We start from the raw sequence: 25,853 nt of genomic DNA on the forward strand, positions 1-25,853 counted from the left end.
GTGGGTCCCAACCCTGGGCCAGGGCAGGATGCAGCGGCGAGTAAGAGACCATCTTCCCGTGGTCGTCACACCCACCCCCGGGTCCTGCCCGCCCCACCGCAGCCCCAGGCCCGTCCCTGCCTTCTCTCCCCTGCCGTGACTGTCCCGGCTGCCTTTTTACGGCCAGCTCCCCTGCCTCCAGGAAATGTCAATTCTACAAAACACCACCCCACACCTCCCTCCCGGAGCACCTGGGGGAGGGGAGAGGACCTTAACCCGCAGGTGTCACCAGGGGCTGGCAGCCCCGAGATGGTGCCTGGGCCTTACAGACTGCCACCTGGTGGCCAAGACTGGAAGTGCCGGCGAGGACCTGGGAAGGACCTTGGAGAGCCCTCTGAGGGCTGCCTAAGAAGCGCCTTAAATTCTATTTTCCCCCTAATTCACCTCATGGGTGTCCACACCCGAGGGGCTCACCAGAGGCCACAGAGTAAAGCAGACCCTGCCCGGGCTTCCAACGGCACCACCGGGGCCGAGGCGGGTGCGCGGCCGGTGGGGACCATGGCCAGTCCACGCCCGGGAGACTAAGACCCGGGCGGCTGACCAGGGCCTTTTCTCCGGCGTTAACTACGGATCCACTGACACGCCTTGTCGTCTCCTTTCGCATTTGCCTCTCATAAACGTACGCCACTGCACCCTAGCTTCACCAACAGATGGCACCGGGTTCCTGCTGCCCACCTTCCCTCCCGGCCCCTTCTCACCATGACCCAGAGTGCGGGGCCACAGCCGGCTGCCCCTCCTTCGCTCCCCCTCGGTGTCCGGGTGCAAGCAGGGTGCCCGCTGCTGGGGGGCAGCAGAGTGGGGGCGTCCTCAGCCTGTAGGGCAACGCGTGCCGAGGGCAGCTCGGGGGGGCAGGAAGGGGCAGGGCAGGAGGAGCCTGGGAGGAGGCGGCGTGCACAGGCCACACACCTGGCTTGTGCCCACCAACCAGCGGTGTGGGGTGATGGCGGGGGAGAGACGGACCTGGGAGAGGGCGTCTTGGTCCCAAGGCCACCCCACCCGGGGGCCCATTCTGTGGGTGGGGAGCCTCGTGCGGGTCGAGTATCTCAAGTCGGCAGGTGGGAGCATCTCCCAAGAACAAGTGTACTCACCTTCCTCCCAGACAGAGCCGACGTGGATCTTTCCAGAAGCTGCTGTGAAAGGTGAGCAGTGTGCCGGCAACAGCTGAGGGCACCAGATGCCCCCTCCGTCCTGCCCCACCCAGGGGGACCCAGGTAGGGCCAACGGCCAACGCCCCGCCCGCCCCAGGAATGAGACACAGGCCACGGGCTCACCACGGGTCGACACCCAGCTGTTGTAGTGTAGCTTGGTTTTATTTATGTCCACAAATATTTCCAAAAATTACAAAATACTTGAATGGAGAGAGCACAGAAGTCGCGATCTCTGGTGTCTACGCTGCTCACACTGTTACCTCACGGCAAACTACTCATATGTACATTTAGCTTCAGACACAGGCACGCGGCACGGACACGCCTCGCTCCGCGGCCGCTGGAGTGAGACCTGAAGCGCCACCTTGACAACATTGAACGAGATACATACAAACACAGAAAAGCAAAACCGAACTTCAAACGAAAGGAAGGAAAAGCCAAAGGAAACCCAGGGGCCGGGCTTCAAAGACCCGCGGAGGCCCGGCCCTCAGCCGCCGCTGACCAGGCGAGGGCCTCGGGCTGCAAGGACCTCCGTGCTTCCCCCGGGCGCGGGGAACCAAGGCCTGACCGACACGCCTTCCACAGCTTTCAACGGACTCAAAGCACGAAACTCCCTCTTTGGAAAAATGGGTGCTGGGGAGGATGAGGGGCCTGACTGAATGGCAGGCCGTGTTCTACCAGAAGTAAAACTGGGAGGGAGGAGGTGGGGCAGTGCGGGAGGCTGGGGCAGCGGGAGCCGCAGAAGGGCCCCGCCAACGCAGCCACAAGCGTGACGACAGAGTTCGTCTGGCTTGTCTCCCCGCTAAGGAGCTACATTGAAGGCAGAAATGGAATGGAAGAAAACTAAAGAAAAACTACAAACATTTCCAACAAATAAAACAACCCTATCTGTCCCAACTGAAAGCAAAGGGTTTACTGGGGGTGGGAAATGCCCAATGCAGGTGTGAATCGGGAGCCCGCATCTGCGCTGACACCTGGGCTTCCGGGCCCAGTGCCAGCTCCCTTCCTACCCCCGTGGCTCAGGTCCTGGACGTATTTCACATCCCCTGGCCCACAAATACGCGCTCTCGTCTGACAACTCTGGGATGTGGCCACCACACACAACGGCAGAAACAGCCCTCGAGAGTCTGAGGGAAGAGGAAGGAAAGGTCACGCATCTGGCAGGAACAGGTGCAGACGGCCAGTCTCCCCGCTCGGCCACGCAGAAAGCCGAGGGGCCTCTGCAGCACGGCCCGAGCCCCCCGGGGGCACCTCCCGGGGAAGCCGGCCTCCCCTTCCACGTGTGCGGCTGCCACTCCAGTTCCCACTTGGGGATGAAGGGTGGGACTCAAATGGCGTCCCAGTCTGACATGGTCACCATGCTCCTGGGAGACACACAGGCCACCACCCACAGCCGTGCCAACTCCGGGGTCTCCCCGACCCGGAAAGCAGCCCCGGCTGTGGCGAGGACGGCCCGGCCTGACGAGATCCGCGTGAGGACACACGAAAGGGCAGATCGCTAACAGAGCCCTCTGGCCAGCACACGTGCTGACTCACTTTTGAGAATGTTTATGCAATTGTCAGAGTGAGAAGGGCAGTTCAGACAGAACAATCAAACATGTGCGCCCAGAAACCTGTCAGGAGATCTGCAACCACACACACAGAAACATGTGCTTTCTCTCCGGCAGACACAGGTCGGTGGACATTTAACCCCTGCGCTCCCGGTGCAATGACAGGAGATTCCATCTAGCAGGTGTCTGCACCGCTGGCCACACACAAGCCAGGAACAGACAGAAGTGGAAAATCAAAGCAGCGAAACAAAAACCATCTGTAACATTGTCCCTGCAAAACCCTGGATGCTCACTGCTGCGACCAAACCCAGTCCCAAGCTTTTGCCCATTTGTAATTAGTTACGCCCATCTGTTCCCTTTAATTAAAGGGATAATTATATATAACTTTTTATTAAAAAATCAACTCTGTATTCTGTCAATAGCCGATAGGAATTCACAATTAGTGACATGGCTGGAAAAAATAGATCGGAACAGTAGTTTGTGGAAGGAAAAAAAAAGGCTGCTCTAAAATTATTTACAGACGTAAAAAGCCGTGCTGCAGAACTTTCTCAAATTATGAAGATTTCCAACAATGTAGTAAAATAAAAGATTCTTCAAAAATTATAGCTCTTGGATTCCAAACTCATATGCCGCCTCTATCTGCAACCCCGCGGGTTTTGGCACGTGACTGAGTGTGTCTGCACGCACAGTGAGGGTGTGACTGGGTTCTAGCACCTACTGAGAAGTCGAGGAAGGGAAGGAGACGAAAGCCGAACCCCAAGATTGCTGGGTAGTTTTCTGAATGTTCAGTCCAGTCCAGGACTCACTAAGTTTCTGGGGGACTGTCATGCAGGGAGACCCAAATCAGTCTCAAGGAATCCTCTCTACAAACAAACACTATTATGCGGATACATTTTAGTTGTGGGCTTTTAAATATATAAAGAAATCTTTAGAAGATATTCTTTTGCTTTTGCAGCTCCTATTGTATGTAAAAAGTCCTGTTTATCCCCCCAAGACCTGGGGCTTCCGCAGCCAGTTAACAATAAATAATTTATAACTGCTTGTCACCTTCTTTCTTCAGTCGACTGGAAAGAGAAGCAGAGGAGAGCGTCTTCAGCATCAGATGGGGGCGCCCAAGCAGCTAGCCCGCTCCACCCCCCAAGAAGGCTCTATGGAGGTCCCCTCTAGGGCCACGGACAGGGCCCCATGTAGCCAGGGGAGGAGCCTGCTGATATGGGAGGAGCATCATGGGCACAGCCAGGAGGGGCGGCCCTCAGGCTGGGGCAGTGGCCCGCAGGGGGGTAGGTGGGAGCCCAGCCAGCCTGCCCCACCCCCAGGTCCCCCCACCTCACCTGTAATAATCTTCCTGACTTGGTAGGTGGCTGCCATGCATGTGGGGGTGTGCGTGCAGCCACTGCTGCTCCATGGCCAGTCTCTGCAGCTCGGCCGACTGGGCATGCATGGCCTGCAGCTGGTGGGCAGCTGACATGGGGGGTGGGATGGCCCCAGGCAGGTCTCGGGGGTAGGGGGTGCCTGTCAAACACAAAACAGTCTCCTGAACAGAAAGTCCAGGGAAAGGACCAAGACAAGGCCGAGGCCTGCAAGGAGACCAGGAGACCCCCTGGGGGAGGGGTGCCCGAGTACTGCCCCTCCGTCCCCGCTGTGGGCCTCAGCCTAGTGTTTCTTCTTCAGAGAGGCCTCCCTCCCTACGTCGCAGATTTAAATGCGGAGCCTCTTTGTTACTCCTTCATTCCTACTGTTCCCATCTGGGTTCCTGTTACACACGTGCACCCCCACCCCACTGAGGGGACATGTGTTGAACACATGAACCAACGAATGACCGGGCCCTCGGGCCAGACCACTAACCAGCTCCTCCCTGGACCCCGCCTTCCCCAGGTGCATTCTTACCAAAAACTGGGTGACGAAGCATCTCGTGCTCATGGGGGGGCTGTCCAAGCAGAGGGTTGGGGAGGGTGCCAGGGGGATAGGGAAAGCGAGCCAGGTGAGGGCCAGCAGTTAGGGGGTCCACCAGCGGGTGCACAGGGCCTGCTGAACCTGAAAGAAGGGGCAGAAGTCCAGACACAGGTGGCGCAGGGCTCTCCGATGCTCCCCTCCCTGGCTGGAACCACAGGGCATCCTCCTCACCACCGGACCAGTAACCTTGACCCCAAGTGACTGTCCTCCACCTCCCCACACGCCTGCAGTGGAGCTCCAGAAAGTGAAACCCAAGTGCAGAGCGGACTATGAGCACCCGACAGACACGTCCCCCAATCCGTTCTGCTGAGGACCCGGGACCAGCAGAGCCCACCCGGCCGACCGCCCTAGCCAGCATTCCCCGTCCAGGCGGCCTGTACCCAGAGCCCGAAGGAGGCCAGCAGACTGCTGTGGGCAGGGGCGGGCTCAGCGCTGGGGGCTCGCCCTCCTGCAGGTCATCGCTGGCTCCCGAGTTCTCCTTCTGCCTGGAGATGCTCTTTCCAGTGCCGCCCCCTTTGCCCGCTTCCTTTTTATAATGCCAGCATCGCCCACCTGCCTGTGCCCTCTCCCTGGCTCACTGTTCTCCAGAACACTGACACTTCCCACAGCCAGGCTCGCCCACAGAGGCCTCCCAGCCTGGGACTGTGGACGGGGCCGGGCTTGGCCAGCACCTACAACTGCGCCTGGCTCATCACAAGTGCTCAGCAAACACCTGGCCAATGAATGTCCGCCCGCCTGCCTATCCTACAGCGCCAGGCCGTCTGCTGGTTACACTGGCTTAAAAGGCCCACACGGGGTGGCATGACACTTGCAGGTGTCAGGGCCACGGGGCAAACGTGACAGCTCCTTGGCTTCCCTGGGCCCATCTGTCAGGGCTGGGGACGCGGAGAGGAAGCCAGGCGCAGTCCTCCTCCCTGGCATGGAGGTCAGTCCATGAGGAAGTCCCTCCACCGCAGCCCTGGTCCCAGGAGCAGGCACACCGCCCACTCTAGAGCAGGGTCAGGGCACCCCCTCCCCCATCTGCCTGGTCTGCAGAGCTTCGGAGGGCACAGGGCTCCAGCTGTGCCCGTCTGCCTCAAACCAGCCTGCACCCCAAGCTGGCCAGGCAGCCCTGGCTGGTGAGCCGAAGCCTAGGCCTCATCCCGAAGAGGAAGGAAGATGCTTCTTTAGGCTCTCGCTCCATGACAACCGACAGCCTGCCTTCCTGGGGGTCCCAGGGGCTCCCCAGGCCTCCCGTCCTCAGGCCCGGCCCTTCTTGCCCGGTGAGCGCAGGCTGCTTCTCCTCCCGGTGGGCCCACGGGCCCAGGGCCAGGAAGCTAAGGTCATCCCGGAGGCGCGGGCAGAAGGGCGCAGGGGGCGCCGCTTTCTGGGGACTTGCAGCCCTGGAGAGCGGGGGGCCGAGCACACACAGGCTGCCCGAGGAGTGGCGGCGATTCCTCGGAGCACACTGAATGCTCCATGCCGGACGCCCCAGCATCTGCCTGGAACTAGGACTCGTTTAGAAAAGAACAGTCTCTGCTCTGGGCCGGCGGCTCTCTCTCTGGGCCGCACCTCCCCACCCCAGAGCCAACCCACAGGGCCCTCTCAGCAGCCCGGGCACCCACCTTGGTGGAGGGGGTCCTGCTGGTGGAGGTGGAGGTGCGAGTGGATGTGTGAGTGCTGGTGATGGTGTGGAGTCACGTTGAACATCTGCAGTCGGGCCAGAGGGTCGCTGGTCAGCGATGCCATCCGCTCGGCGTGAATCCGCTCGGCTGCCAGTCTATCAGGGTAGCTCATCTCGGGCCGCAACTGGGGGCCCGCCAGGGCCAGTCTCTCCCTCTCCAAGGGGTTCAGGCCCGGGTGGAATGAAGCAAAAGGGTGGGGGCCCGCAGTGGGGGGAATGGTGAGGGCGCTGTGCCGGGCGAAGTGCTCCATGGGGTTGGTGGCTGGGTGCAGGGGGTCCAGCTCGGGGGGCTTCACCTCGAAGCCCGGCTTCATCCTCTCCCGCAGCTCCCGCTCCCGGATCTCCCGCTCTCGGATCTCTCGCTCCCGGAGCTCCCGCTCGCGGATGGTGGGGTCGACGTTGTAGAGGCCGGGCATGTGGTAGGCCAGCAGTGGGTCAGTGGGGTTGAGGGGCATGTAGAAGGGGTGGTTGCGGTTGGTGGGCGACATGACGTGGGGCCGGGCGTACTCGCTCAGAGTCCGAAGGGCAGGGGTGTCCGGCCCGATGTACGGGGGCACAGCAGCAATGGTGGTTGGTGGTGGCTCGAAGGATGGCCGCATGTGGCTGGGACCACCGAGCTGGGGGTCGCTGAGGCGGCCTTCATGTGCCGAGCTGGATGCCTTCTGCTGAGGAAAAGGCGGGTGTGGGGGAGACCAGTTGCCTAGTGTTCCTTGGGAGGTGAGCTCTGCCCTGTGGCCATCCTGCACTGACCAGTCAACTTGGTCCCTCCACCCCAACACCGAGCGGCCTCAGGCACGGCCTGTGACAAGGACCTGGCCCAGACCCCCTGTGACACTCTCCTCTGTGCCTGTAGCTTCCCTTGTGTCCTGAATGGGTTCATGAACCTGTGAGACAAGGCACTGCAGGGGAGCGTCCCCTCCCACAAGGGCAGGCGCCGGGTGGCCTAGCCCACGAGAGTGCCCAGGACAGGGCCTCCTGAGGGCGCGGATGAGGCAGGTTAATGCCCCTAATGCCTGGCTCTCCCCCCTTTCAGTTTCTCTGCAGTTACATGAGAGACATGTCTACAGGCTGCTGGTCAACCAGTCTGAACCTGCCAGGGCCAAGGAGGAGGTAAACTGTGAGCCTCAGGGGGAGGGGTCCTGGGAAAGGAGGAGGTGCAGGGTGAGCCTCTGGGGAAGAGGGGGTCCTGGGCTGGCTCAGGGATGAGCAGCAATCTCTGAAAAGCCTAGGATGGGGCTCAAACAGCACTGGATCCTCCAGCTGCCATGACAGTGAAGCAAACAGCCTCACACAGAGCAGGTGGCCCAGTGTCCCCGGCCTGGCATGGCCAGTGCCCCCTCCCTGCACACACAGGCCACCCGCCCGCCCAGGACTGAGCACTCACGGCTGCTCGCTCAGCCTCCCGCTCGCGCTCTCGCTCCCGTTCGCGTTCCTTCTCTTTCTCCTTCTCCCGCTCCCGCTCCTCTCTCGCTTTCTGCTCGGCCTCTCGTTTGGCCTTCTCGATGGCCTCCTCCCTCTTCTTGGCCAGTTTGGATCCCGCCAGAGGCATGAAGTACAGGTCTGCCCGTGCACAGGAGTTGTAGCCCCGGTCCAGGTGTTTGTAGAACCTGAAAAGGCCACGTCTGCCATCGGGGCCCTGCCAAGGCCGAGGCCTGCCCTGGGCTGCCCAGCTTCCTGAGACAATACCTGGCTGACTGGCTGGCATGGCTGGGGGTGTCCACCACAGTGGGCTCGGGGGACGGGCTCCTCGGTGGTGGAGGGGGGCTCTCGGGCTCCTCGGCGTCGTCCAGAGCCTCTTCCTTGATCTGGACAGTGGGCAGCGGGCAGGCTGCCCCCACAGGTGTGCTGCCTCCTGAAGAAACGGCAGCAGAGCAGGGTGGCTGGGCCGACGGGCCAGGTCCCGTGAGTGGAGTAGAAGTAGAGGGGCAGGACGGAGGGGTGATAGGAGGAGGGCCTCCAGGGACAAAGGGGTGCTGAGCGAATGAGGGCTGAGGGGGCGCCTGATGGAGGCCTGCAGGGGGGTGGGCGGCAGCAGCAGGGGGCAGGCTCTGGCTCTGGGTCAGCACAGGAGGTTGGGCGGGGGAGGAGGGCAGAGGCTGGCTCTGAGGCATGAGCTGCAGCGGTGGGGGGTGTGCCGAAGGGGGGTGGTGTGTAGACAGGGAGCTCAGGGGCTTCAGTGCTGGAGGGGGCGGGAGGTTGGCATTCATGGAGAAGGGTGAGGGCCCTGAGAGGTGAGGTGGGTGCTTGTGGGCCTGTGGTGCTGGCAGCTGGGGGATGGGTGTCGTGGGTGGGGGCTTGATGTGAGGCATGGCCAAGGGTGCGGGTGGCAGGGGCTGCTCCCTTGGGGGCTGCTGGGGCTGCAAGACTGACTGAGAAGCTGGGGGCTGCAGGGAGGTGTGGGGGTGAGCTGCTGCCTGGGAGGCCTGGGGAGGGAGGCCAAAGGGCTGAGGGGGGCCTGGGTGCTGCAGCAGGGGCCCGGCCTGCAGGCTGTGAGGGCCGGGTGGGCCCTGACTGTGCAAGGGGGGCTGGGGATGAGGCGGGGCGGAGGTCTGGCCAGCTGGCACGGTCAGAGGCTGCAGCGGGGGATGCGGGGAGGGCAGCCGCTGTGGGTGCAGAGCAGGTGCCTGCTGGATGTGGGCATGGGAAGCAGAACCCGGCGGAGCCTGGCTGGAGGGCTGGGAGGCTGAGGGGGAGCCCTGGGGAGGAACGGCAGAGGGTGTGGGCCCTGGTGTGGGAAGCTGGGGAGCTCCCGGGGGGGCTGTGGAGGGAGCTGGAGCAGCCCCACTGGGAGCCTGCAAGGCTGGGGGCTGGGCCTGCAGGGTCTGCTGCTGCGCAGAGGAGTCCGAGTCACTCTCATTGTCCTGAGGGCTGGGGATGCTGGGGGACGTGCTACGATTGTCCTGGTCGATGTCTTTGGGGTCACTGCTGCCCTCATCGTTGACACTGCGGCTGTCAGAACTCTCTCCCTCGCCTTCGGACGGCGAGTTGGGCCGGCTGATCTCCTAAGGCGAGAGGCGAGGAGGGACGCTCTAGTCTGCCCTGCGTGGCCAGAGCCTGGCACGTGCACAGCAGGCAGCAAGCTTGGCCTCAAGGACCAGGGGTCCTGCCCTGACCCGGCCCCTCCCTGGGAGAGAAGGCAGTGCCACCCCCTAGGGAGACTCGACGGAGGGCTTGCCGGGGCATTAGCTGCCAGCTGAAGACCCCACCTGGGTTTTCGTCTTCTTGGAGCTGGTCCTGTCGGCCTCCTCTGTGTCCGAGGCCACCTTCTCCCGCTGGCGCTTGGTGCTCTTCAGGGGTGACGAGGCTCCTTCCTTCACCTTCTGCAGTGGGCAAGCGCACAGGAGGGTCAGCCGAGAGGGGTCCCATCAGCCTCGGGGCATGATATGGTGGCTGGGTGCTGACACCCCGTCCCACAGTCTGAGCTCTATCTCCAGAAGCAAGAAAGCTCTGGAAGGGGAGAGCCGGAGCCAGGCAGGAACAAGCCTCTGGATGGGAACAACTTGGCTTTGGGCGGAGGAAGCCTCTCCAATCACCCCCCTGCGTCTTCCGCCTCTGAGGCCTTGGGAGCCCCCAAAGGTTAGTGCTGGGAGCTGAGCTGGACCCCCTTCTCCAGGCCCCAGGCCGCAGCCCCAGGCCAGGGCAGTGCTGGTTCCCTGGGAGGCTCCAGGGATGAGCTGCGGCCCGTCAGGGGGAGCTGAGCACCAACTCCAGCGATCAGGTTGCCATGAGGCTGGGCCAGCAGCCCCACCCCCACGTCGTACCTTGGCCAGCTTCTTCACCGTCTCCGCTTTACTGTCGTTGCTGGAGGTGCTGGCAGCGCTGGGGGAGTTGCGGCCGCTGGAGCGGACGTCGTCATTGGTGGGCGAGGCGCGACCATCAGGGCTGGCTGGCTGCTTCTTTCGACCACTGCGCAGTGTAGACATCTGCCCACCCAAACCCGAGGCTGGTGAGACCGGGCCCCAGCACACCCACGGGGCATCAGGAACAGACCCCTGTTGGTCTCATGCCAAATGCCAGCCCCTGGCAAATAGGCACGCTGGCTGTCCCTCTCGGACAGGGTCCATGTGGAGCGAAGGGAGGAGGGGCGAGTGGGTGGGTTCACGTGGAAAAGCAATTCTCGGCTTCAACCCGAGGCACTTGCCTCCGGGGCCCTCCTGAATGACGTGCGCTGGAAGTGAGGAGGGTGTCTGAGGGCCTCCATCAGAGGGGACAGTCCACTCCGCCATGCCCCCCAGAATGACAGTTACACAGAGCCAGCTCTCAGTCACCTCGCCTGTGCTTATTCCAGGTACCTGCCCAGCCCAACCCACACAAGCACCTGCCGCTTCCATCTGCCAGGAGGGGCGACCCAGAGACACGAGCAGCTCAGCTCCTCAGCCACCGAGCACGGCAGCCCGTTTCTGCACGGCCCCGGGGCCCGGACAGACAGGGCCGGTGATTCACGCTGCCCCACCTGCTCCTGTGAGCGAGCAGCCGTCCGGCGGGCAGGACGCTGGGCTCAGAGGAAGGTGGAGGTGCCACCTGCTGCCTAAAAGGCCCGACCTGGGAAAACCCTCGCTCTCAAAGGTCCCGGCTCCGTTTCCAACCTGGAAACCAGTCTCTTTATGGAAGGAGGCTATGCTGTGAGTAGAAACATGTACCTAAATGTTCCCCAAACTGGATCCCCCTAGAGGAGACCGGCCCACGGGCCAGAGGGAGGTCTGAGGGACTTGGAGACCCATGGCCACACTGACTCCCCGAGGAGGAGGAGGGAGGAGAGGACAGGGGCGCTTCCCAGCCCCACAGGAGAAGCTGATGGCTCTGGGCAAACCATTCCCTAGGAAGCTGGCGGGGTGGTGGGAGGTTCGGTCGCCGGCCCGGGACTCACCGAGCCTCGACTCCGCCGTGTCCTCATGCTATGTTTCCCGCTGAGCCCATCGTCCTCCTCTCTGACGGGTTTGAACATAAAGGGCGGGGGGTCCACGGGCTTCTCGATGGGCGGGAGCTCGCCGTACTTCTTGAAGTGGATGCGGCAGTCTGTGCAGAGCAGGATGTTCTCCCGGCCCCCGTGGTGCCAATCTTTGGAGGCTGCGGAGGGAAGAGGGGAGGGGCCGAACCTCAAACACAGTGTCCGGGGGCATCTGAGCAGGGGCTCAACCCTGGGGCCAGGAGAACCGCACGGTACTGGGCTCGGGCAGACCCCCGACACGCCGCTCAGGGGCTGGTGCCGCCCTGCTCTCTCCCAGGAGAGCATTTCAGGAACCCCTCCCCCCCAATGTTGGGGTCCCCAGGAGGAGCGACAATAGTTGCCCTGGCCCCAACCATGACCAAGTCTGTCCTACCCACTGATCAGCCTTCTGTACTGACTTCAAGGGGGGAAAGGAGGGGGGAAGTAAAGTAAAATCTCCAACTTTCCGCAGTGACCCTGAAGCACAACCCAAGGCCAATGTCAAAGCCCCACTCACTGGTGCTGAAGCAATGGCGGCAGGCGTACCCCTTCAGCTCCTGCTCGCTGTCCTCACTGTCAAAGTCGTCCTCACTGGCCGAGCTCAGGTCCACTGGGCATGGCAGGCACACAACAGGGTGAGGGTTGGGGACCGCCACACTCGGCCTGCCCCAGGCTCTGAGCCACCAGGCCGAGTGGCCCAGCAGGCTGAGGCAGGACCCTCTGAATTTCTCAGAGCCAGTCATCAGAACAAAGTACTTGTGTGTGAGGGGCGTACCCAAGAGCCTGCCCTGCTAGACTGCTGGGGGCTGGTGTCGCACCTGAAACCTGGGTGGCAGGTGAGTCTGAACAGGGTGAAGAGCCCCGTGGTGCCTTCCTGACACACGCAGCACCTGAGGACCTGCCTCTGGCCAAGTGCCACCCGCCGCCCGCCAGCCCTGGGTGACCCGCTGGCTTCTGGTTTGCATGTGCAACTTTAGCGACCCCTGGAGGTCTGTGCCTGGACTCTCTCTACTGCTGCATCCTAGCGTTTGGGGTTAGTAGGCGTGGGCTTCATTGTCATACCGCACGTCACACTGGGACCAAGAGGAAGAGCTTGGTATGGCAGGAGGAAAAAGAAAAAATGTTAATCTGCTCTTATGGCTACCACAACCCAAGTGCAATGAAAACACACAGTACACTGTCTACTGAGTGCAACAACCTCCTTAGGTTACCAAAACCCTCAGGCCACGGCCAAGACATACTTTTGTAAAAAAATTAAAATGATGTGGCGTTTACTAGAAAAATTTAAAGGAACGAATCATCTGTAAAAGGCTCTACCACATCCCAAATCAGTGTGACACTCAGGCCAGGCTGAGTACTAGCACACACATGCACGTGTGCACACGGTTCCCAGGTCGTCAGCTCCAGCCGCACGTGACAGGTCGCCTGTGCGTGCAGACCCAGAACTGGGACACAGAGTGTGAAATCCCCCCACTTACAGAATTCACTGGAGGGGGGTCTGGAAGGTGTGTTGACGGGTGTGGACGCAGTGCGGGTCTTGATCCTCCTGAACACAGCCTGCCTGCGGTGCCGGCGATGGGCCCGGGAGCTGGCTGCCTCTGGGGTTTTCTTCCAGTAGTAATAGAAGGTGATCAGTTCCCCCTGCAGAAAGGAAGGCTGGCTGTGAGGGAGTGTCCGGAGGGACCTGGCGTTTCCCCGCCCCCTCTGTTGGGAGCAGAAGCTGGGCTATAGCAGCTCTCTCTGCTGGAGACCCGGACCAAGAACAGTTTGCTCCTGGAGCTGAGGGAGGCTTGACAGTCTGGCTGCGCTGCCACAGGCTGGGCAAACGGGCCGTCACCTCAGCCCCGGAGAGCGCACCTTCCGGACGGCAGGAGGATCCACGCACTCGACAAGGATTTCTGGATGCCTACTGAATGCCAGATGCCACCCTGTTCTGAGCACTTTAGGTGCATCCATAATCGTTGCCCTCTAACCGTGTGTGTGTGTGTGTGTGTGTGTGTGTGTGTGTGTTATTCACAGCCTTCCAGTGAAATCACAGCGATAAGGCAACAGCTGGCCAGATAGATGACTCCAGAAACAATCAAGGATACAACTGAGGTGGTGGGGACCTCGGGCCAGGTGGGAGGTCAGGAAGAACAGAAACCCCAAACCAAAAACTGCTCTACAGCCCCCACTCCAATCTAAGTGCCCTCACTGGGACGAGCTGTCACAAAGTCCGAGAGGCAATGACGGGGGCTGACAAAGAAAGACTAAGAGAGGACAGACAGTGTGCTGCTGTGCAGATGAAATGCCACATGTCACAAGGTCAGTCTTCAAGGCAAAAAGAGCTGCTTTTGTCACGGCCCAGCAGAAAGAGAGCCAAGGCATCTTCTAAAAAAATATGGCATTTCTGGCACTCCAACCCCAGGGACAGCAGGCACCACCCACTCAAACGGGTGAATGACATTCAGCTAACAAAAGACGGATTTCTTTAAAAAATCCCAAGATAAAATACCTTTAACTTAAAAAAAATACCACTTAAGGCAGTGAGAGAGCCAAGATCACATTGATCTCCTCTAATTAAATAAATATTGTACCAAGTCAATTAACTTGGCAGACGATGATATCCTAGGACGTCACCCTGGGGGACGTCGCCCTGGGGGCGTCACCTGAGCACCAGTGCGGCCCACAAAGGCTTAATGCCTGCGAATGGAGGAGCCGAGAAAGGGAAGAGTCTGTTCTCCAGACCCGAGAGCTAGATCAGTGCTGGAAGGACTGAAAAGGACAAAGCAGCGCGGAAACCACGTAACCCGTGCACGCACGCGATCGAGTGCCCATCAGACGAGGTTTCGTTAAAACCCTCCAGAAGCCTGAAACACGACGGCAGTGGTTGGTAGGGAAGTGGGCAGACTTTGGGTGGGAAACGGCTTCTGCAGAGCAGGCAGCTGTGTGCTCAGCACTCCCTGTCAGGAGCCGGCGTCTGTGCCGGGGCGTTTCTGAGGACCACGGTGTCACCAGAGCCTCAGAGGACCTGCACAGGCATACAGCATGTCTCTCTCGGAGTGTGGTGTGCTTCTTTCCAAATAGCACTCAACAAAATGCCCATGTTTAGCCGATGAAGTCTGACCCCAGGCAATGGAGACCAGGAGCCAGCCAGTACCCCAGCCCCTTTTTGGTTCCATGAGAAGGTAGCTGAACAATAGGGAAAATGCAGGCACTGCCCTTGAATTCCTGATTTGTTTGTCTATCATGCTATTCTACAAACGCAGGCTAATTGTCCCTGTGGTGACTGGAGCATCCTGAGCCCTAAGGCCATGATACCAGAACCTCATGGCTCCTACCTTCCCCTGCCTCTGGGGTTTTTGGAACGGCATTTATCTATCCTGATCTTTGGTGTGGGCTGGTTGGAGGGAACAAACTCATAAATCCACCAGGAGATTAAGAGACACGTACCAGCACGCAACTGATCTGACTCAGGTTTTCTTATGAAAAGACACAGGACAGACGCCAAGGCAGGTGACTGTCACTCTTCAAACCAGTTGCCAGAGTGGCGTGCTCATCAGCTCAGAAGGGCAACGGGTGCGGTAAACCAGAGCCCGATCCGGAAGGTGAAGGAAGAATGAGAAGACCCTAAGTGGTTCCTTCCACCTCCCCCTTTAGGGCCAGTGGTTCCTTCCACCTCCCCCTTTCAGGGCCAGTGGATTTAGAGGCCTGGAATCTCAGAGAAAGTGTGAAGCTCTAGGAGATGGAAGGAAATAAAAATGGGAGAGAAAATCAGGTGGAGCGGTGCCACCGGGGTCTCTGTCAAACCTCAGTCTGACTTCAAGGCTGTTAAAGCGCCACCCTGACCGCCCACAGCAGTGGTCTAGGATGCAGTACTGCCCCACACGGTGACCAGGGCGTATTTCTATTTCTCAAGAATGAATGTTTTGAAAAAATTTAAATGGTTTAAAAGATGGCATAACTTGCAGGTTAAAAGAGGGGGAGCCAGAGTTTAGCAAGGCTATGCGACTGGCCCAATGCTGGACACCAGACAGAAAAAAGGCTCGGAAAGCTCGGTTCACAACTTTCAACCTTTAGTGACGCACCATGTCCTCCTCCTCTAGCCCGTGAGAAAATCAGGACAAGGGGAAAAACAATGTTGAAATAAACATTAATTTTTTGTCACCTTTTAAGTAACAGCTTTTTAAAAAGAATGTGACCAGAAGGGATCCCATCATCGGAGTGACAAGGATCAAACTGACCAAGCCAGAAGGACCCTCCCTCCCCTGCAAGTCTAAAACTAGTTGATGAGGAAAATGAAAGAACATAAATGTCAAAATTCAGGGAAGATGGAGGAAGTCATATCCTAGAAATGTAAAATGGTCCAACCACTTTGTAAAGCTGTTTGGCAACTCTTAGAAAGCTAAACAAACATCTACCACATGACCCAGCCATTCTCCCACTCCTGGGTATTTCCCCAAAAGAAATAAGAACATGTGCTCAGGCAGGACTTGTACACAAATGTTCACAGAAACAACCCAGATGCCCCCCCCCCCCCAGGAGAATGAATGACTGACACTGCGGAACCCCCCGCCACTGGAACACTACTTGGCAGTGAAGAGGAACGAACCACTGATACACAATATGGATGAATCTGAAAAGCATCGTGTTGAATGACAGCGGCCAGACGCAAAAGGGTACATATGATGTAATTCCATTCTAAAAAAGGCAAACCTGTGCTCACTAAAAGGAAGTTAGTGGTTGCCTGGAGTCTAGAGAGTAGGAAAAGTGCTTATAAAGGGCCACCAGGAAACCTTTTGGAGTGATGGGAACATTCTATAAATCAACTGTAGTATTTACATGGATTTATACAGTTGTCAAAACTCACTGAACTGTGCATTTAAAGCGAGTACATTCTTATGATATATAAAAAGTTGATCCAAAAATAAATACATAAATAAAAGTCCAGACCAGGTTTTAGGAGCTGCCTCTCAACCACTGTAATGTCTGCGAAGGGATTAAACACTGGAATGGAGCAAATCCAGGAGGATTAAACAGCATATTGGTGCCTGCATGGGTGGCTGGGTCTTGAGCACAAACAAAAGAACACGCCAGGGAAAGCTGGGGTTCTACAAATAGGGAGGGAAGAGCTCGAGCCTCACCAGGAATGAAGTCAATTGAACTTTAATCAAACATGCATCGTGTGTTCTGCGGAGACCCGCGGCACATAAATTCAGGGAACAAAGCTGCTGCAGAAATCAATAGCTTACTGAAACATTAACACAGGCAACCATTGATCAAACGCAGCCCCACAAAGGCAGCCTTGCAAATTAGCTCCTGCTTTTGCTTGCAGCAAACACAGGTATAAATGTTGTCGACATGAATGGCCTATAATGACCATTTTGTTCCCGGCTCTCACCTCATCTCACAACAAGGCCTCACAGTCAACACACCTCACATCTCAGAACTAGAACTGCACACAGCACGTCAGGTGCCTGGGCAGAAAGGAAAAGGAGGGGTGACGTCATCCCCCATCGCCAGCACTGTGGGCTGGAGCTCTTGCCAAGAGGAGTGCTCACTTCCACTGGCCGATATTTACCAGATCCTCTCTCTTTCCTCTCCCGCGATCTCTTTTCCCAGCTTTTGCCTTTCCTTCTGGTGGGGGTGGTGGTGGGGGGGGGGGGGGGGGCGGTCCTCTGGATTTTACTGACAGGCCGCACGCACAGAGCGCTGGCAGTGAGACTGGCTCTGGAGCTAGGTGGCAGCCCCTTCCTGCTGCAGGCTCTCCGCAGTCCCAGGCAGCCCTCCCCAGGGCTGGGAGCTGGGCAGCACGAGGTTTCTCAGATCTCCCACCGAAATGAAAACAGGGGTGGTGGCCACGCAGAGGAAAATGAGAGGGAAGAGGACAAGTTATCTATGTGGGGGAGGCAGGAGCGGGGCAGGAGGACAGAAAGAAAATAAGACCCAGAGAAGAGTCGGGTTGATAAAGGCTCCGGGCACCAGTGCTCAATCACAGGCCACTCCTGGGACCGTCAGGAGGAATGGCTCCTCCTCAGCCACCATCTTCCTTCTGCGCCTCCCTGTGCCAGCCTGCGAGTCCATCAAGTTCACGCACACAGAACAAAAGTAGGCCTGGGGCTGCTCAGTTCTTACAGGTGGCTTTCAGCCCAAGTCCCTTTCAGGTAAGACCTGCTGGTATGGCCTGGGCCCAGCTCTGCTTTAGCTCAGGTAAACCAGACCGGAGACACGTCCCAAGGCCCGAGTGGCCACAAGCAGGGGTGGGGGCGGGGGGAGGTTGCCAGCTGCAGAAGCCCTGCCTGGGCCTCCTTCCCATCCATTGAGGTCCATTTACCTGCAGGCATGTGGTAGGCACAAACATAACTGCTCTTCAATATCCCTCCGGCACGGCAAAGCTGAGACGGGAACCTGCGACCTGTCCTGCCCCATTCGTTTCTTTTTTAAAGGGAAGATACACTGCCTCTCTCCTCTCAGGGACCGTGGGGAAATGAAAGCAGAGAACAAAGTGTTGAAGAGGGAAGGTGCTGTAAGCATTTCAAGTATCAGAGGCTCATTCTCAGCAAGCTTGTCTGTCCGCAGTTCTGAGCACAGAGGCAGGTGCCCGGCACCGAACTCCTCAGACAGGAGCTCTCTGGGGAACTGATGTGGAAGCAAGAAAAGGGAGTCAATTATTCTGGTCCCATATTAGATCATAAGGGTACACCACGACTGATTGAGTCCAAATGTTTGTGATTATAACATACTAGAGGCCTGATGCACAATCCGTGCACCAGTGGGGTCCCCCCTCTGCCTGGGCTGCGGGGGATCAGGCCGAAACCAGCTCTCTGACATTCCCCAAGGGGTCCCAGATTATAAGAGGGCACAGGCCAGGCCGAGGGACCCTTCCGGTGCACCACTGAGGGCTCCAAGGCATGTCCAGCCTGTCTCACCCAGTCCCGATCTGCCGGACCCCAGCAGCAAGCTAACCTACTGGTCGGAGTGCCTGCCCCCTGGTGGTCAGTGTGTGTCATAGCGACTGGTCGAACGGTCAGACACTTAGCATATTATGCTTTTATTATATAGGATGGTTGCCACAACCACCCAAAGAAGTCTGGACACCTGAAGGGGGTGGGGGTACGTGCTAGAAGATGAGGTGCAGAGGCCCCAGCACACAAGTCCAGGGTGCCTGCAGCCTGCCATCTACTAGCACCTGTTCTCTTATGAGCCATGGAAGGCCTTGTCCTTCAGAAATAACCCTGTACACACCCCCCTTGTAAGTCAGTGTATAGATATGGTGTTCCTTTGCCTTCCCTTCTCACAACATGGCTCTGTGACCAGCAGAGGAAAAGGATGACCACGGGTGTGACAGTTGTGCTAAGGCAGGCCCAGCTTCCTCCTCCTGTACAAGTGAGAATGGGGCTGCAGGAAGTAAGCTAATCCTGGTGCCTGCACGTAGGGAGTCCCAGCCTCAGAAGGTACCCAACAGAGGCCGGCCCTGCTGGTGAGGGAATGCTTCCACTGATTTCTTCTTCGGCACTCAAGTTTCAAAAGGCATCCTCTGTGGACCAAGCACCACCGACTATAGAGAGGGCAGCAGAGGAGAGGGGATGGGGAGGCAGATGTGGAAGCTGCTCATGGATAATTATAAATACATTATAAATACATGTGCATCTCTCGGAAGCATTTTACAGGTCCTTTCTGGGCCCACCTACTATTGTCAGCCAAATGGACAGCACCCCCCAGGTGCAGGGCTGGCACATGCGCCGCTGTGTGCACCTGACACCCCTTTGCAGGTGAGGAAGTGAGCATTTAGAGGACATTCTCTTAATGCTTTAAGACATATTTTAACCGTTCTGATGCCAAATAAACATTTAAACATTACTATGTAGAGAAAGCACAGTTAAATGATCTCTATGCAATGCCCTAAGTCTACCTGCTAATGTAGGATCAGTTAGAATCAAGGTATTCTGCTACAACTTTTGAAGAATGTCCTTCAGTTACCCTCTGCCTCCTCCAAGGAGGTCCAGATAAAGAGGGTAAAGGAATCCACCACCTACTTTCTGGAAAGAATGGAGAGATCTAAAACAATTTTTTAAAGGTGTTTGTTCCCAAGGAGAATTCCAGGAAGCAACAAACAAGGGCCCAAACCCAGTAGGGGCAGGAGGGAGACGGAAACATGGCATCAAACTGCTTCTCAGACTGCACCCCCCGCCCCAGGGCCCCGAGAACACGAGACTCCGCTGCGGGAGCCCGTCCCCTGGGAAGAGCTGGTCTAACTGCAGTGCTGTGACCTGCAGCTGAGTTTGGCCTCTGACGTCCACGACCACCCCGCCTGGGAATGACAGCCACACTGTTTCTTGGCAAAAGCTATGAAATCAAGGGCAGTGAAGCCAGTCAGTAACATTTCCCGGCACAGGCTCCTGTGCAAGTCATTCTTTCCTGTCACTCCCGGGGGAGCCAAGGGCTGGATGTGACAGCTGTTCCGAACATCTGAGGTGAGAGGCGGGCACTGGGCAGCACCAGGAGCTATGTTTAGGAGCAGCCACCTTGACACAGCTTTCCCCAGCCGGCAACTGGTTGTCTTCCAGCAACGACTCCGGTAATTAAAGCGGTGCTCCCCTGGGCTCCTGTTAACCGACCGAACCCCTAACCCCTAAAGGAGCCCTCACTGTCGGCGGCTCTGCGGCTGCGGGGTAAGGACCACCTCTGTGGCCTCAGAGCGCATTTGGGAGGAGGAGGACCTGCTGGGAGTCACAGCCTCCTGCGTGCACGAGGCTGGAAAGGCACCTGCCCAACACGCAGCACACGGGGATGCCGATGGGGCCGGCTGCTGCTGGGGCAGACCCTCCCGCCCACCCCAGCTCCGCTCCTGAAGAAAGCTGAAGGGAAGGGACGGAAGGGAAGAGCTGGAAGTATGTGAAGGTCTCCTGGGTTTCACTTGTTGTAACGATGAGGCCACACGAAGATGCTCTGGAACCAGGGAACGTCCCCCACCCCATTAAAAAAACACCCCCACTGGGCAGGTTAACCAATACTTTTTTTTTTTTAATATATTTTATTGATTTTTTACAGAGAGGAAGAGAGAGGGATAGAGAGTTAGAAACATCGATGAGAGAGAAACATCGATCAGCTGCCTCTTGCACACCCCCTACTGGGGATGTGCCCGCAACCAAGGTACATGCCCTTGACCGGAATCGAACCCGGGACCCTTGAGTCCGCAGGCCGACGCTCTATCCACTGAGCCAAACCGGTCTCGGCTAACCAATATTTTTTTAACAATGATGACCACCAACCACATTTGTAACTATGCAGGAACCGAGAGACCGAGTGTGTGTTGCTTGTCCCTAACCGGAACTGTACTGAGAAGGCTCTCCGCTGCTTTAGTGACGGACCTCAGCCACCTGCGGAGCCTACCTTCGGTCCCCACTCCACCTGGATGTCCAGAATTGAGGTCCTGGCCTGGCCCAGCCCCTCCCCCCCAGATACTAGATCAGTCTTCCCAAAGCCCGGCTCTGACCTTGACACCTGCCTCTCCAAATTATCCAAGGCTCCTCGAGGCCAACAGAACAAAGGCCCAGCTCCTCGAACTGCTTCCAAACAAGACGGCCGGCCTGCCGTTCCTCAGTGCTTTTCTTCTGCCCGTGGGATGCAGCCCCGGGAACCCCTCCCCACTCCGTCTCCTCGGAGTCTGAGCCTAGGTCCTCCTCACCACTTAGGTCTTCACACATGTCATCATTCCCATGAAGCCTTCCTGTACCCTTTTCCCAACCACCGGAGGTCATCCTGAGGTCGCTTTCATGACCTCTCCACGCTGCCTCTCTCCAGGATACACAGGCTCTACCGTGGACTGTCGTCATGAGTGAGCGGCCCAACTCCCCACGCCTATGCCCACTTCCTCTGAGAGTGCCACAGAGGTCTAGCAAACATCTTGGATATAACGAGTACTCATGAAACTTTTGACAAAACGAGTGTTTCGTGAGAATAAAAACCACCTGAAATTAACTCTAAAGGATAAAGGTTTTGAGAAATAGATATGAGATTACCAACTTTTTATTTTGCCAACTAAAGTCATTAAAAATAACTGCCGCCTGATCTCACCATTATTTCATAAAAGAAATGACATTTTATTTCTAAGAAAAGATAGATAACCTCCAAATAAGAGTTCCTTAATTTGATTACTCAGTGCTATGGAAACGACTACATTGGTATTATTTTCCATCTCCCACGGGCTAGTGAGAACGTGACCCATGTGCCTGCGCCGGGGTCGGGAAGCTGCTGCCGCAAAGCGGCCGGGCTGGCAGGCTGACGGCTGGCAGGAGGCTGGGCTTAGGAACCCCAGGCCGCCACTTCCTCACGCAGAGTCTATTTACAAACGAACCACCTTTTCCTGGGCTACAAAATCTACCATGATGATAGCTAAGCACTGTAACTATGCACTTCCCATACCTTAATATATTTAATCCTCATGGGTACCTAGTAAACATCTTCATTCTCCCCGCTTTACAAAGGAGAAAACCGAGCCACAGCGAGACAAGTCATGTGGTCAAGCCCAAATGCTTCACGGCACTGCCCGGGGGGTTGGTTCCAGAGTCTCATGATCTTAACCACTCGAGGCGAATAGTCATCTATGCTTTTCTAAGCCAGAGGCTCAAATGTGAGTTATCTTTTATCTATGGAATTCAGTGCAATGGCGTCTTAAACCTCTTACCTGGACCCTAAGTAGTTGAGGCTGAAGAGCACAGTGCATTCCTGACCGCCTCCGGGTGGAGCCACCCCCAGCACCCAGGAATTACAGAACCTGAAGCAACTTCAGGGGAACCCAGGTCAGACACCAACCTGGTAGGCCCAAGTGCACGATCAGGACTTTGCACAAATCTAGATCCAGTTTCCACTTCCCACACCGACAACATACTCCACGGACTGTGAGCAAGACCCTGGGGGCCCGCCATGAGCACCCCCGCACGACCTGCCCACCAGGCCTCCAGCCATCACGCGCTTACGCTATGGGAGAAGCCCTCCGACCTGCTTTTGCCTCTAGGCTACACATGACAGAGATGCGCCAGCAGAGTGGCCTTCTTGGCCCCACAGCAGTGACTCGCCCTTTTCCTAAGGACGGTCCAGAGCTTAGATCAAACAGAGTCCCCCAAGAAAAGGCTTCTGCACATGCTACAAAGCATCTTCCCAGTCCACACCTTTAGCTAGAAGCATCTAAAGCTGTGCCTTTGAACTGGGCTCAAAATCATGGAGGTGACCAAGGGCTGCTGGAGTGGCCAACCCGAGCCTCTACACGCTTGTTGCTACCTGTCCAAGTAGTTCGATTAAAAACCTATTTATCACTCAAGCAACAGAGAAGGATTTTCCATTTAACCAAAAATAACAATAAAAAATAAAAGCCAGATTTGGAAATGACTGTTTGAAAACAGATCAAAACACATATTGGTCTCAAGCCCAGCCTGAACTGAGGGGCTCCCAGCCACGTGTGGGCCACAGAAGCCTGGGCAGTCCTGACACAATGACGAGACTGGCCTTCATTGAACCCAAAACCCACACACAGCACTTAGGGGGCCTTTGTTTTTGGTTTTACTGTGCTGGCTGTTTAAATGACTGTTAGCATTTTAAATATAATAATGCCATCACTAGGAAACTTGTTTTCTCTGTGGGGCTCCCAAACCCCAAGAATCCATTCACTGAGATCAGTGCTCCTCCCCACAAGCTGAGTACTTCATTACTTCCTGAACTCATTTTACTGGAGTTCAGCAACAGGGCAAGTGCGATTTCACTGCTGCTAGTTCTATCATATCACATCACCCTTAACATTTTCTAGGTCCTGTAACGAAATCATGATTCTACCAGAAAAGGTTTGGAGAGAGAGAGAGAGAGGAGAGAGAGAGGGAGAGGGAGAGAGAGAGAGGAGAAGAAGGGAAAAAAAAGCCATAAAACTGTTAAAAACCGCCATTCTCCATCTCGTAAACATTTTTCTATTTATCGGCCTTTCATTATATGTGCAATCTTATTATCCCTGCACAGTATCAAAGTGACATCCGTCAGGGTCACCCTATAAAACATACACTGGCACTGTAACATTTAATGACGGGACCGGGGCGGAAGATGAAGGATGGGAGCGGTGGCATGCTGCAGGATGTTTTAAAGGGGCCATCACTTATATCTGTGCATTTCCCGAGGTGATAAGTGAATGACAGGAGCTGAGAGAAACCCATTTTTGAGCTCAGAAAGGATAGTTAGGAGAAAAATGTTTTTGTATTGGAAGCATATAATGACTGCCAGGAAATGAGAACGGCTACTCTAGCAACACTGCTTCTTATATTTTATGGTTTTTATGGACACACAGCAAATTATCAAGTATAATCCATTTCTGCAAGCTGAATTTTAAAATAAAGAGCAGACTCCCTCATTACAAAGAAAAGAGGGAAAGGGTATTTAATTCTGTTGTTATATCACATTTGTTTAATAAAAGGAACAGAAGCAAACATTCTTCAAAGTACAAAACACAATTACAACACCGCATCCTCCTCCTTAGACATGAAACACGCCATCTCTTTCACCTGAATTTTGGATTTTGCGTGCAAAGGACTCTGACCGCAGCAGCTTGGTGGTCCTAGGGTCTCCAGGAGATGGTTCTGGTTACTCACACCAACAGGCACACCCAGAGCTTAGAAAACACACCCGACCCACCAGGGGCTGGGATGTAGCTCCTGGAAATGACGGGCAGGTCCCCTGATCACAGTTTGTGATGCGGGATCAGAAGGCTCACTGCTCCTGGTTCCCATCTAGGTTCCCCTAAGAGTTCTTTAAAAAAAAATATATATATTTGTATTGATTTCAGAGAGGAAGGGAGGGGGAGATAGAAACATCAATGACGAGAGAGAATCTTTGATCGACCGCCTAGCTGCATGCCCACTACTGGGGAAGGAGCCTGCAACCTGGGCATGTGCCCTAACAGGGAATCAAACCGTGACCTCCTGGTTCATAGGTTGATGCTCAACCACTGAGCCCCCTGGCTGGGCCCCCAAGGAGGCCGAGGAGCTTGTGGTTGGCACTCGGACCCCAAGTGCACTTGAATGGGTGTGGTGTGGAGCTGTAGGGCGCAATGGGGCTGATGGCCAAGGAAGAGCTGCAGCTTCCGGGGCCGTTCCGTAGGCATCTTGAGAAAGAGGGACGGCTCCAGATCTGAGGCAAACATCACGGCAGGAAAGAATATAGGGTTGACGGGGATCTCTTCCCCGCAAATGCAGTATGGCGCAATCTTATAACGAACATGCCTATGTTTGCATCAAAATCCTCCAACTCTTGTTCTGGAGACAAGCCACCAATGTTATCGTCACAGGAGTCCCCGGTCACCCCTCCCCTGGCCTGATGTGGGGTACAGCAGGAAGAGGTATGGCAAAGTGCTCTTGGGATACCTTAACCGCCCCCAATTTTACGTTGAGATTGATGTGAGGCGTGCAGGTGTTGTTGGTCTGCTCTTGGGAAGGAACGGTCACCCTCAGGCACTAACCAGCTCTAACAAAGTCACACAAAGGGACGAGCTCTGCATTCTTATTATTCGAACCCAAGATCCCAGAAACAACTCCATGAGGAGTCAACACACGTCTCATTAACTGAAGAGCCCTAAGAGCTTAACAGTTCCCACTTGCAGAAAGCCGAAACTGGTCTTTGTCCAGTTCCCTGCCACTTCCCTTTGCAACGAAGGAGAAACTTCTGAGCGGCGACTTTGCACGTGAGCTCTTGGTCAAAAAGCCCTACTGTGCTGCCAGAGGAGCGAAGTCAGGGCTGAGAAGCAGATTTTCAGACACGTCCCTCAGGTCCTGGTCCTGGAAAAGCTGCTCTGACACCTTTGTAGCTGCCATCTCCTACTGCATTCACCCTCGGACAAAGGGGCGGGGGCCTGGCCATGTGTCCTGCCTGCTGGCCTGGGCCTCGGGGCAGGCCCCGGGAAAGCTTTTCTCCTGGGTGCGTTAGCCCACTCCCCAGCTACCTGGTGATCCCAGCCCCCTCTTAGGGCATCCCGTCACACGCCACCTCATGCACACCAACTTCCCTGACCCACAGGGCGAGTTTCTCCCCAGTCTCTTTGCATGAATACCAACTCTTGCTTAATCGTGGGCCCCTGCATGGCTCAGATGTCACTGGATCTGACAGAACAGCACGTCACATGTGGCTACAGCTGCACCTTCTCCTAAGGGTCAGTGAGGCCCTGAGCTCAAAGCCAGAGGAAGGGAGACGCCTTCCTTCAGGCGCCGGCGCGCACACAGGCTTGCTGCCAACGGCACCAGGAGGCTCGGGGGCTGTGCTTCCCGCTAGCTGTTCTGCGGGACTTTTAAGGAAACAAAACCGAACCGGAAAAGGACAGCCTGCTGGGCTGTGGCCTGGGGCACCGATGGTGACAAACCAGCGCCCAGAGCAGCCTCTGTGCTCCACAGCTGGGCTGCAGTGACCTCAGTCACCTCTGTGCCCACAGCACCAGGTGCCAGCAGCACCAGGCGACACCCAAAGCTCCTCTTCCCAGATGGGAAAGCTCACTTCCCAGTTTAGGCTGTGGTTTGGTAATATGGCCAAACAGTCAACGTGTGTGTGTGTGTGTGTGTGTGTGTGTGGTG

General features: G+C 56.6%; 1 protein-coding gene across 7 annotated transcripts in view; it reads right to left on the reverse strand.

Annotated features, from left to right (window-relative positions):
- Nucleotides 1-1,306: 1,306 nt before the first annotated feature.
- Nucleotides 1,307-25,853, reverse strand: part of RERE (arginine-glutamic acid dipeptide repeats) — a 397,399-nt gene continuing 372,852 nt past the window's right edge. For all 7 annotated transcript variants that reach the window (XM_008151740.3, XM_054720836.1, XM_054720840.1 and 4 more), the window contains 11 exons: nt 12,756-12,918; nt 11,795-11,887; nt 11,218-11,417; nt 10,112-10,273; nt 9,557-9,670; nt 8,037-9,352; nt 7,735-7,957; nt 6,292-7,012; nt 4,622-4,768; nt 4,066-4,246; nt 1,307-3,798 (listed from right to left, as the gene is read on the reverse strand). In XM_008151740.3, coding sequence (XP_008149962.1) covers nt 3,765-3,798; nt 4,066-4,246; nt 4,622-4,768; nt 6,292-7,012; nt 7,735-7,957; nt 8,037-9,352; nt 9,557-9,670; nt 10,112-10,273; nt 11,218-11,417; nt 11,795-11,887; nt 12,756-12,918 — 3,354 coding nt within the window. In that variant the 3' untranslated portion in view covers nt 1,307-3,764. The remainder of the gene's footprint in view (nt 3,799-4,065; nt 4,247-4,621; nt 4,769-6,291; nt 7,013-7,734; nt 7,958-8,036; nt 9,353-9,556; nt 9,671-10,111; nt 10,274-11,217; nt 11,418-11,794; nt 11,888-12,755; nt 12,919-25,853) is intronic.

This window comes from Eptesicus fuscus, chromosome 9, assembly GCF_027574615.1.
Source record: "Eptesicus fuscus isolate TK198812 chromosome 9, DD_ASM_mEF_20220401, whole genome shotgun sequence".
Taxonomy (NCBI): Eukaryota; Metazoa; Chordata; class Mammalia; order Chiroptera; family Vespertilionidae; genus Eptesicus; species Eptesicus fuscus.